We start from the raw sequence: 13,684 nt of genomic DNA, 5'->3' as shown, positions 1-13,684 counted from the left end.
ACGCCAAATTAAATTAACCTTCTTGCAAGTTTGCAAAGAAATAGATATAAAAAATTTCCTCCTGGCTTCGCTGGCAAGTAATTTCAGGATATGATACCGCAATTCATGAGGTGAATAGATCACTTTCCCAGTAGCCCAAAAAGTGCTTCTTAAACAGAAAATCCCACAAATCGAACGTCGCAATGGCAAAATTGCACGGTTTTTGCTTCAAAATTATTACCCATCCAGCCTGTTCACAGGACTTGGCCTTTGTGATTTCTTCCTGCAGGTGCATTATTTTAACGATCTTGTTCTATTAGGAATACTAATGTATTGTCTATTCCCCATACTGTCACAATTTTACTAAATATACTACATAGTAAAGCTTTGAAAATAACCCGATACAACAGAAAAATAAACAACTTAACTTGTCGCAGGAAGTAAATTTTGCACTTGATAATACAATCCAGAAAATTTTGACTATGAAATTCTCGAAGCATAGGAGGAGAATTTGTTGCCTTAGGCAACAGTCTATGGCTCTGTGTATGAAACAATAATTGAATCAGTCATACGAACAAAACAGTTTTGGTTAAGACAACTGCAGTCTGAATATTTGGTGTGCCCCACTCGTGTACACAGGGTTTGGAAATTTTTTGAAAATTAAATTTTTCAAATGAAAGCAGTAAAGAACTCAGGAAAATGGAAAATGATATGAAATGACCCCCGATTAGCATTTCTGTCTGAACAGCTTCTAAAACGAAGGTAAAAAAATTATATTTATGAATTTTCTATTGGTTTCAATTGAAATTTCAATTGGATTGAATTGGTTTCAATTGGAATGAATCATATTCTATCGGTTTCAATTGGAATGAATCTGAGTCTATTGGAATGTATTGGTTTCAATCGGAATCTCAACTGAAACCAATTGGAAAATCAAGACAATTTACAATTGGTGAATTGTATCCAATTGTAAGTTTGTGTGTATTGTAGAATCAATATGTTATCAACTCATTTATTGACTCAAAGCATAGGTACTTTAATTCTTGACACCACATTTCCTGTGATTTAGAAGTTCTTTGGAAAAACAGCACACTTGAAATGAATTTGTTCTGAATTCTAATGCATACTACTGAAGTCAAATTTATCTTAACTTAACAAGAACTCTTTCTTAAGAACCAACTTGACCTTAGAGGACCTAGTAGTTGGAATAAATGTTCATATTAGTTCTTGTTTTAGTAAAATGAAATTTCCATGATTATTCTTGTGTGTATGTAATGCAATTGGAAAAATGAGCAACCTTTTGATCAACTAAGTCAACCTCGACAGTGTTTTGTTTGTTTATTACTTTGTCAAGTGTTGTGGGTCCAGAGGCCTGCACAAGACCTGGAGCAGACCCGTTCGCGAGACATCACTCCTGAAATGCCATGCAACCTGTGCAACACCCTCGCTTGAGCACCTTGACTGACCATCTGCCCAGATCCTTCTTGGCAGGTATTGAAAACCCGCCAGGTACCCGCAGTCGTAAGATACCTAGTAGGTCTCAGTGCGTTCATTCAATCAACTGCATGCCCCTCCCTCTGCATGACGTAGTTGCTTCGAGTAGAAACTGCACCGGGCACACACCTGTCTGCAGTGTTGCCAACTGCAATAGATTTTCACTAGTTAAAAAAGGGAACTCTAAGTTCGTAAGCCAATGAAATGAGATTTATGAATGTTGCACCCCTCCCCCCCCCCCCACACACATTGAAATAGGTTTTCCGTGGCGCAGGATCCATAAGTACATGTCATAAACAACCAATATATATATATATACAGGGTGACTGGTAATTAGATGTATTCCCTGAAAGGGGTTAAAGTAGAGACAATTTGCAATCAATTTGACCATATGATACCCCATCCGAAAATTGGTAGTTTTCGAGATAATCGAATTTCTATTGTTCTTTTAAAAAATGACAATTTTCCAAATAAAAAGATGAATTCAGAAAATACTGCTCATTGTATGGAACTTATTTCAGCATTTTCTGATAGCTAACAAATAAGCGGTTCGTTGAAAAAAAAAAAAAGTCTTTCCCAAATAACAATCACATGTAAGTAACGGGTGGGTCTAAACTTACAAGTGGTGATAAAAAAATGCAATCTGAGTTTACTTGGCAATGTATTAATAATAAAAATGGTATGACACGAAGCGTACAAATTACTTTAATTACTTCCTTGCTTCATCTGCTATCCAACAAGGTACAAATGTTGCTAACATTCACATTTGTGTACAAGAAATAATACTTCATTCATCTTCATGTGAATGGAATCAATGAACAATACAATTAAAGAACATTACACGTCTTGCTCAAAGTGGGCACCTCCGTTACGAATGCAGGCACGCAGGTTTTACGGACATTTGGTCTTTTAACCCGTGATGTGATGGTGTCCTTGATGTGTTGACCAGCTGTTAAGATCCTCTCCCTGAGCTCTTCTTCCGCGTTTACCGGTGTCTTGTCATGTGGCTCCAAATGTAAAAGTCGCAAGGTGTCAAATCGATTGGGGAATCGAGCTGGGTAGTCATCATGCTGATAAATCATGTCACGTCTAGTAGCTAGAGGCACATCCTCCAACAACATTGCCATCCTGTTCCTCAAAAAATGTTCATAAGTGATGCCATTTAAGATTTGGGGCAGGAAAAATGGCTCGATCAAATGATTGTTGATGACGCCCATCCATACTTCTGCCTGTACATGCAACAGTGGCTGGATGAAAATTACCCAAAGAAATGGCAGCCCGATTCCCTGGCCGGCTCGATCCCCCGATTTGACGCCTTACGACTTCTACATTTGGAGCCACATGAAAGAATTAGTTTACAAGATACCAGTAAACTAGCAAGAAGAGCTCAGGGAGAGGATCTTAACAGCTGGTCAACACATCAAGGACACCATCACATCATGAGTTAAGAGACCAAATGTCCGTAAAAACCTGCGTGCCTGCTTTCGTAATGGAGGTGCCCACTTTGTAATGTGTAATGTTCTTTAATTGTATTGTTCATCGATTCCATTCACATGAAGATGAATGAAGTATTATTTCTTGTACACAAATGTGAATGTTAGCAACATTTGTACCTTGTTGGATAGCAGATGAAGCAAGGAAGTAATTAAAGTAATTTGTACGCTTCGTGTCATACCATTTTTGTTGTTAATACGTTGCCAAGTAAACTAAGAGTGCATTTTTTATCATCACTTGTAAGTTTAGAAACACCCGTTACTTACATGTGATTGTTATTTGGGAAAGACTTTTTTTTCAACGAACCACTTATTTGTTAGCTATCAGAAAACACTGAAATAAGTTCCATACAATTAGCAGTATTTTCTGAATTCATCTTTTTATTTGGAAAATTGTCATTTTTTAAAACAACAATAGAAATTCAATTATCTCGAAAACTACTAATTTTCGGATGGGGTATCATATGGTCAAATTGATTGCAAATTGTCTCTACTTTAACCCCTTTCAGGGAATACATCTAATTACCAGTCACCCTGTATATATATATATATATATATATATATATAGGGCAGGACTGAAACATGTCATGTTCGACGCTGAGGTCGCGAGTTGAACAACACATTGTTCTACTGCGAACACCAGGGCCGTAGCCAGCCAGGGACATTGCCGTTACCCTCATTTGAGGGGGGGGGGGGGAAGGCAAGTACCTGATAAATGTGCCAACAATAACAATAATAGTAATAAAGTAGCATGAAAGGAATTATTATCCTCATAACTCTTGAAAAAAGGGGGTAGAAGTCGGTTCTCACGCATTTGTGTTGAAACAGAGGATTAGAAATATTTTTTCAACACGTCAATTTCACATTAGCTAGGGATGTGTCGAAGCCGATTACAGATGTATGAAAATCGGCCGAAATTGACACATCGGTATCGGAATCGGCAAAAATCCGCGGTACAGATTATACTAGAGTTTTTACCTTCTAATAAGTTTCATATTCTAGTTTTGTAAGATTTTTTGAAAATTTGGTTATGATTCGTCATTATTGTAGAGCTTTTGTAATAAAATTATTGCAAACTCCCATTCAGAGGATCAACCTAACTATAAATCGAAATAAAACAGTACATTGCTGAACCAGGATCTGCTGTTGTATTGGAAATTCAAAAATGAGTATTCAAACCTGAAGCCAAGTGCTGAGAAAATACTTGGGCATACCTGCTGTATCAGTATTCAGTGATTGAGTGTTCAGTGTTGCTGAACAGATTTGTGATAAGAGAAGAAGTAGGTTACTTCCTGAGGTGCTTCCAAATTTCGTGTTTCTGAAGTTGAATCTGGCAGAACAGGAATTCATTTTGCATTTCAAAGAACTGCTTGTGTACTAATGTTTAATCTCTTGAGAATCCATGTTCTTCTTAAAGGTTCACATAATATTTTGTAGATGCAAATGTACATTCGCACTCTTGAGAATATATATGTATGTATGCAATAGAAATGTACATAGCAAATTTATTTTTGTCATGCTGAAAATAACATCCCTTTCTGTTTAATAATCTTATGTATTGGTATCGGTTCCAAAAATTATCGGTGAGTACATCGGCATCGGTAAATTTTCAGCTTCGTCACATCCCTAACATTAGCTAATAATGGAAAACAAGCACACAAACTGTTTTTGAAAGAAAGAAAGTGCATGATAAATGCATTCCGAATGTACATACATATGGCATATAAAATTTCCATCTACAATATTTTCTCTTCACATGGAGCGTCGTAAAATAAGAAATACATATGCTAACACTAAATTGTGTACATATTCAAAGTTTCATTAAAGCATATATATTATTTAAATACATTACATAATCAATTCATCCAACTCGTAACAAACCAACATTAATAGCAAATAATATCACGGGCTGCCATGGCATTCACTTAGATCGTTCGGTGCCCAGAGCAGATTCCCGCTACCCCCTAGCTATGGCATTGAACTTGATGAGACTGTATAATATATTATAATATATTTCTACTTTCATAAAGTTTGAAATCAAGGGGTTGCAATTACTCCTCCATTCCCCCTCTGCAGGTGCCCTTGGCCGTCTGGAAGTAAAATGCAAGAAAAATATGAAAACTAATTCCATCTTGAGAATCCTTTAGCCCTGCTACTCTTAAATTCTGCTAGCCTGTTTTTCTTGTACCTTAATGTTTGACCCCCACCCTTGTCCCTCCACTAGACTTAATTTCCGTCCAAGGTTGATGAGCAATGCCCCCTCTGGTTGCGGCACTGCATGCCTGGTTAAGGCACCATGCAATGAAAAACAATTAGTGTTCAGTGAGGAGATTTTTGTTTGCTCGATCATTCATTTAGATAAATGAAGCTGTAATATTGCGTGCATTTCCTGGCAATAAGATAAAAACTGATTACTCTGAACTGAAATCGCTAAGTATATAAATTCTCCTTGGAGCAGAGAGCTCCTCCTAGGACTTCATAGGATTTAGGAGCTATGTAAGTAGGTAACACTGGCTGCAGCTGTCCATGTGGTGAAAAAACACTTGGAGCGACACGCTGCCGGAGGGCTGTTTCCTTCCAGCAGGTTTTGCAGGTGCCCGGGTCTTGTTGAATGCCCAGTTACCTTGTAAGTGCAGAGCACCTTGAAGATGAGGAACCCGGGTAAAGATGCAAGTCGACTTGTTGTGGTGGGCCGGAGAGCAGGTATACCTGTTCTTGCAGGCAAGCAGGCAGCGGGTAGGCAAAATCCAGACTATGCAGGCTACTGTGTGGGTCATACTCTTTGTTTAACCTAATTTGTTGCTGTTTTCGCCTGTACAAAGGAAGAACAATAAGTCAATTTATGACTGAAGCAGCATATTTTTCAATTTTCTATAAGTGTGTTAATCACAGAGTTAAAAACGTGTTCATATATTTGAAAAAGTTTTGTATGTGAAAGTTTTTCTAAGTTATAAATTCCACATGCTTTACCAGAGATTTATTTTAGTTGTTTTATATGATTTCTCCATTGCATTTACAGTTGTATAGATAAGAATTTTTCATAAGAAATATATTGAAAACAATAAAATACTTTCCAATAGAAACCAATTCATTACAATTGAATTGTTAGATCCATTAATGTGTCTAAAAACACATATTGGCTATCGGAACAAATTGGAAAAATTTCCAGCTGGGCTGTATCCAGTCTACTCCCGGAACGCTGCTATGTAATATCTACCTTCACAATTCCAGCCCCCTCCAAGTATGCCAGTGGTGTAGTTAGAATTTTCAATCTTATCATTAAGTTGCAGGCTTTTCAATATTTATTCCCCATCGAAAAACACTTTATACATAATTTATTTTCTTGAATTTCAAATTATCTAACCAATCAATGTGCTAGCTTTCTGCGTGCCTAAAATTTACAACATTTTAAGATAAAACTGTCGACCCCTTGACAGGCTATTGCATTAAAATTACAATTAGTTACAATATATTAATCAAAATAATTTTGGGGGGATTATGATGAACGAATTTGAGGGGGTTGCATCCAAGGTCTTGGGGGGGGGGGGGGTTCGGCACCCCCGTGTAGCAACACATAGGAGAGGCAACTCTGTAAGCAACAAATCACATCACATACTCCCCCAATGATGCAACAGCCTAGGTAATAGGAGACTGTTCATGCTGGGAACTATAACAGCTCAGGTATACATGTTGCAGCAACTATTCAAATAACATGACTGATATTTGGAATTAAGTAGTAAATTTTGTGCAACCTATTTTGTTTTTCAAAAGAGCACAAAGATAGCTATAACGTGATATTTTGTCATGAAAGGGCAAAACCACATTTGTCTGTAACATTAAATCTTTTGCACAAAGCTTCCAAAACATGAATTACTTGCAAAAGAAGATATATATATACATCAACATCTGAAGAGGGCCTCCCCGATGGCGCAGTGGTTGCGTCGTCACCTTGTAATCAAGGGGTCTCAGTTTCAATACCCGGTGGAGGCACGTAGTGGTTCGGATTCCACTTTAAACTGTAGGTCCAGTCCCGATTAGCCTTACTGTGCATAAAGTGGACTTAAAACACTAAATCAACCAACATCTGAAGGGATGTTTTCTGCAATTTTGAGGTATGCGTATTACTTGTGATTTTCTGATTTCAACTTTACTTTGCATTATGAAAATAGAGAAAGATATAAATTTGCAAATGTTAGTTCCATCGCATTCTGTAATTTGATATTAATGGGGTCAGCCTTGAGATGTTCTTTACCACAATTTTTTATGGTTTATATAATATACTAAGCTTGATTCATCTTCACTCACTACCCTATCTTTTACACACTATCGGACACTTTCACTCAACTAAAAACACTGGACAATTAGAAAATCTAAGTCAAACATGTAATTCTCACCTTGCTTTGTTTATAATTCTGCCACTCAAGTACGGCACATCAGCAACCAGTGTTAACAACAACTGAAATATGATTAGTGCTAAAACTCCACAAATATCTGCTAAGTCAAATGTGGATTTAAAAATTATAAAAATCAGGGCAACAAATTGAATTCTATTTCAAAGTGAAATTCATTTACAATTATAGATTTTTACAAGATTTTTCTAAAGTATAAAGTCAAAAATTCCCTGGTGATACGAGTTCCCTTTGATATTTTATTTTATTATTATTTTTTTTTAAATATTGAATATTATTGCTGTCCAGTTGCAATATGTGTATGTATCAGGGTTGGCCTGGGTAGGTCCAGCCCAGTTTTCCCCATGCAGGTTTTTTTCAGAAAAACCCACCTCGAAAATGTTGTAAATTATTGTTTTAAATAATTATGAGGTTCTAGAATTGTCAACAGTTTGAGAAAACTTGTAAAATAAAGGCTTAGCCAAGCTTATAATACTCAAAATAATTCATGTGGTACAAGTCACAGTGGGTATTTTCAGGATATTTTTCTCAAATCATGCTAGAAATGGACTTTTAACAGAAATAATATGAACATATATCCAAGAAACAAGAAATCAAAAGGGTCTGAAATATTTAGATAAAACATTGAACGAACAAAGCTTATAATTTTGAAATGTGGTAGCACTTTAGATATCAGTCACTTCTGTACGTGGGCAAGCCACATAGTTTCACCTGTGACGATCATGTTTTACAATAATTTTTTTTATGTATAAAACAATACAAAGGAGAATTGAGTACATTTTATTGAAATGTCGTGACAGTAGAATAAAGTTAATTGTGGTATAATTAAATCAAACACTTTTCAAATGATTCATTTCATTTCTCAAAACTTAGTATGTGTGCAAATGTTCTGTTTTCTTTCCAATACCTTGCACTGAGACAGTGTAATGGGTTGCTTGCCCATGTAGGATAAATGTTATTTGTAGTTAGGAGCTCTATACCCAAGAAGTTGACTACTCTCATAATCTACCACAATTTCATTTTCTTTCTTAACAATAGGGGGTGTGGGGAACTCAAGTAAATACAATGCATACATGTACTTTTATATTTTGACCAGTTTTTACATTTTCAAACCTTTTTATAGACTATAATTTCAAGCTTTGTGCATAAAACAGGAGCATTGTGACATTATTTGCACTGTAAATTGACAATACAATTATTGAAACATAATGCACGATTTAGGAGCTTGTGTGGGGTGGATGGGCAAAGAAAGACAAGTCATCTGTTTAGTGACCGTGATAACATGTTTCTGCAGCTAGAAAACTTGACAGACTGCAATGGTATTACATGTGAGTGAAGTTGGACAATTTGTTTCAAGATAGTGAATGAAAAACTAATTTTCCTCATGTTGCACGTACGTTCCACACCATGCTCTCATTTCCCCCAAAACTGTGTACAATGCATTTTTGGAATATAAGTAACTAAACTCAGTCATTGTAGATAATTCGTCAGTCTGCAATTTTGCAGTAAAATTTTTAAAATTATATTTCTTAGTTTAGGAGAGGAGTGGTGGTAAAATCGCAAACATAAATTTTGCCATAAATGTAAAGCTTTTGAGTTGCAATTTTTAGAGTTACAGGTTACCTTAAAGGATTGGTGTCATATTGTATTTGAGAAAATATTGTCACCATGTTTAAAGATGGTGGATGACAGACTGATTTAACATGCCTTGCAAGAGCTTTTAAGTAATGCTAATATTTGAGATTAGATTTTCGTAGATTAAGAAAATCAAGTCTCAGCTAAGTTGAGCTTGAAGTTTTTTTTTAATAAAAGCTCTCTAATACAGTGTGTGGTTTAGAAAGGGTGGGGGGGGGGGTGAAGTCACCAATTTTGAGACCACGATATATGTAGCAAATTTAGAATTTCTAAGCTTAAATCCATGTCGCAACTAGATACACCCAGGGAATGATTTTATTTTGCATCTGTTGAAAGCATTTCAAGATGGTGGATGAAAAATTGATTTTTCATATTCTGAGGAAGCTCTAAATTCTTATGCCAAATATCTGCCTAAACTTCATTTTTAGACATTAAGAAAAGAGAGAAATATTTTAGGGCATTTCTTAAGCTATGACTTGACAATGATTTTTTTAAAAAAATATAGTGCATATGTATGTTGGGGGCCAAATTGGGGTCACTAATGTTTTGTCCATGGGAACTATTAGTTTCATTGCTACCAGATATTTTGGATGATGGATACGGTATTTCATTTGGATGAAATCAGCCAAGGCAATTAAATATGCCAACCTTATAATTTTGGTTAATACACAAAGGAGATATTTAAGCTTGGAACATCCACAAAAATAATGGGAAAACACAACTGTGATATATCTACTGTGAACAAACTGTATTGAAGCAGATTTTAAAAGTGTATGTGTAGCTATCATGTGCTGTATAGGAGGTAAAGGTAAAGTTCCCCGTGCATATAGCACCGTGCCATGAAGGCACATTCAGGGGATATGGGGCTAGGGCCAGACATATTCTCGATCTCGGCCATTTTGGAGGTGATGTGATCACAATCAAACTCTGGCTGCCTTTACCACCCGGGACCCATTGATTTCAGGCTGAGTGAGTCCTAGATCTGCTTTATGCAGAAACAAGACAAGAAAAATTCCAACCATAGATCACCCACCGCAAGATTCGAACCTGAGTCTTCTGCATGACAGTCAGACAGCCTGTCGACTCTTTTTTCACATTTGTAATAAAACCCCTAAGCAGTAGTATCCCCCATTTTCTCAATTTTCACACACATCAATTTCTTCTATTTTCTCTGTATTCTCATTGGGACAAACACGAAACATCCACGTTCGAACCTGGGACCCCTGGCATTGCAGCATGCTGTGCTAACCACTCTGCCATGGACGTCGACTAAACTAAAACAGCTATTAGTATTAGTATAGTATTGCAATGTGCAACCCTGGGAACTGATCACAGATCTAAGAGTAGAATGAAACTGTTGGTGAAATATTTCAGAACATAGTATTTTAAATAATTTAATCATTTGTACCGCACTGTGACTGTGCCGTCTAAGGTTTCATACTTTGGGTTCCGGCTACGGGATGCATGCAGGTTCAAGTCTCCTGGGGGAAACGTAACAGCTTTGCTCCGAGATTTTGGCCTGTGTATGAACATGGTGAACACTCACCATCATGATTAAATGGGGGAACTACGAATGAGTAGCGTAACCCCGTCATGAAAACCTACAACGACGACGGGGTTCATCGTGCTGACCACATGTCACCCCGAAACTGGTTGGATGATCATCCACCACAGAGTAGGATCAGGTGGGAGTGCAGCCGGCAGTCAGTAGGTAGGCTTGGGCTCTCAATGGTCTGCTGCGGTACAGGTTATGTATGTTTTTAGTTTAATCATTTCAAAGGTGTGAGATCTTGATTGTCAATTTTTAACTATGTTAACAGAAAATATAAAATAGTTTATGATTCAGTGAACTAAAACAATACAAATTGAATGTTCCAATGAATTACTATCAGGGAATTTTTCTTTTAATTTTAAAAAAATACATAAACATAACCTCAAAAAATCTAAAAAAAAAAACAGTTTTGCCGGGTTTTTTTCTGGGAAAAAAACAACCGAAAAACCCACCTAGGTTTTTTTTGTTTTTTTTTCGAAAGAACCGGGCAAAATGCGAAGCCTGATATATATGCATGGGTGAGAGGAAGGGATATATTTTCATAAGGATGAAATCAATAATGAAAAGTCTGGATGGCCGTTTAGATGCATCTATGCAAATAGTTATATAAATTTGGGAAGATATTACATTTGTTCTTCCCAGAATAGGCAAAGAAAAGTAAATAGTACCAATCCCACAAATTACTTCTCCAATGGGTATTACAAATTGGTGAGAATTGGCGAATTCTCTCTAAAGTTAGCAACTATGTCAACACAATGAGAAAGCTCTTACGTCAGGCCAAACAAAAATTGACTTGACTGGTGTCTTGAGACCATCATAGCTGGGGCTCATTCCCCTTGGAGAATTTTTCAAGCTTCTGCGCATGCATCAATTTGGGTCACACCATGCAAGGCTCGAATAAAGAGTGAGGAACAGCTGAGGATGCCACGTGGAGAGGAAAATGATTGCGAGATTTGAATCTCCTTGTCCATAAATGTATTCATTTAACTATACTTTGGTAAAGAATGCACTTTTTCTGAGGGTAGTGCTCCTCTTTGAGCTGTCACTGATTAAAAGTTTGCATTATTTTGAATTAGGATCCTACATAGCCAAACGTTTAGCACTTTCACCTTCAGTGTGACTGGTCTCTTGTTAAATCACTGGTGGGAGCTCCAAAATGTCTGTGCTGACTCAGTATCTTGAGGACAATTGAGAAGCTGCTTGAAATCAATTTTGAAATCCAGAAAACAGCAGTAATCAGACCAAATGCATTGACCAAGAGTCAGCCAATAAAAAGCCAACTGGCAAGACTTGGCCCTCAAAAGACGTTTCAAGGGGATACATTGCTCTCATCTTCAGGGAATGTAGAAATGGAGACCAGTGTAGGTTAATATACATGACTATAATGTGGCACATACACCACTGAGGCTCTCCACCATATTTTTACAGAGAAATGAAAATTTGTTGGTAAATCACAAATACTATTGCATCACACTTTGCTTTAAATTTGCCAGTTCTGCTATAGTGGTTGTATGCGTAACACCAAGTTCTTTTTACTAATTGTCATGCCCAGAGCTTTAGTAACAAATTTTTGACCATTTAAAGACATGAAAACCACATGTCAGGTTTCTTTAATTATTTTTTAAAGGGTACATGTTTATTACATAATTTTACATTTTAAAAATTAACAGTGACATGCGGTGACCTCAGCATTTGGAGTTGCAACTGATTATGGCTTTAAAGCATCGCACACACCCAAATGCATAGATTTCAGTGTTGTTTCAATACAGACAAAATAATTTTAACTATTCATGGAAGTGATAATTTAGCATAAAACCTAAATTTTATTTATCTCTATCCATGTGTGCAAATACCTGAATCCTCTATGAAGTTTCACTTTGAAAATTAAGCATGATTTGCATCTAACATTATAGTAGATCAGTCTTCACTTTCACAATTAAATAGATAGAAGAGAGATGATAAAGAAACAAATACAAACTTGAAAAGGGTGTTATGGTGGTCATAAATCCCTTTTTGGACTTAATTGTAGTTTAGAATATAAGTAATTTTAATTATTTTGCACACTTTCCTTTCAATATTTAGAGGGGGGAGGGAGGGAGGAAGGGGGGAGGGGGAGGGAGAGAGAGAGAGAGAGAGAGAGAGAGAGAGAGAGAGAGAGAGAGAGAATTAATTAATTTTAAGAAAGTGCTCTTTGAAAACAAGAAGTACTTGGAAGAAAGGTTGAGCATTATGCCATGCCACTGGAGAACAAGATTTTCACATTCCTTTTAGGGGTACAAACTCTGACTGCAACAGCCACAAGGGTCAGAGCCTACCTACCGACTGCCGAAGTGGGAGATCATCCTGGTCAGCACGACGAACACACAGTCATTGTTGTAGGTTTCCATGACCGGGTTACGGTACTAATTCGTAGCTCCCCAATTTCCTCATGATGGTGAGTGGCCACCGGTCCCACATACAGGCAAAAATCTCTAGGAGAAAAGTTGTAACACTTTCCCCAGGATACTCGAACCTGAACGTGTCCCATAGCTGGAGCCAAAAGAATGATGCCTTAGACCACATGGTCATGGTGCAAGACTTCTTTCTAGGGGGTGTGTGGATAAATCACTGAGAGGGGGTGTGAATAAAGAATGAATTGAGTGAATAGATCAAAAACATCCAGGGGAGGGGGGTGGAAGATGTAAACATCTAACAGCTATAACTGTAGCAATACCTGGTAAGCCTTTTGAAAAATCTCATGCCATGCCACTGGTCCTGACAAATCACATGTGAAACATACACAGCAAATTGTGTCATGCTAAACATATTTGTAATCGATCTGTCTGTCAAAACTACATAGAACTGAGATGATGAATTAATATAATTTAACATGAAAGTGCATACTGGTTCAAATATTTACAGCAATAATATACTGTAATTGTTTTATTTCAGGTGATTCCATTCAGCATGACAGCTATCACTGCAAGGACTACGAAGACTACAAGTATGTGAGGCCATGGCCTGTGGAACGAAACATTTTTCCACCCAACTTTGTAGGGGCCACACCCAACTCAACATATCTAGATGAAGCATGTCCTCAGCAGTGCAGGCCTGAGGATCATCCTCATTGGGTTACCTGTTAA

General features: G+C 37.0%; 1 protein-coding gene across 1 annotated transcript in view; it reads left to right on the top strand.

Moving 5' to 3' along the window:
• LOC145981524 (uncharacterized) overlaps positions 1-13,684 on the top strand; it is a 30,521-nt gene extending 16,837 nt beyond the window's left edge. Inside the window, exon 6 of the mRNA XM_083114827.1 lies at positions 13,494-13,684. Within this exon, the coding sequence (XP_082970953.1) occupies positions 13,494-13,684 (191 nt within the window). The remainder of the gene's footprint in view (positions 1-13,493) is intronic.

The sequence above is a fragment of the Lepisma saccharinum genome, chromosome 2 (genome assembly GCF_977018435.1).
Source record: "Lepisma saccharinum chromosome 2, izLepSacc3.1, whole genome shotgun sequence".
NCBI lineage: Eukaryota > Metazoa > Arthropoda > Insecta > Zygentoma > Lepismatidae > Lepisma > Lepisma saccharinum.
The sequence above is the reverse complement of the archived record's forward strand: the minus strand, read 5'-3'. Positions and strand labels throughout refer to the sequence as shown.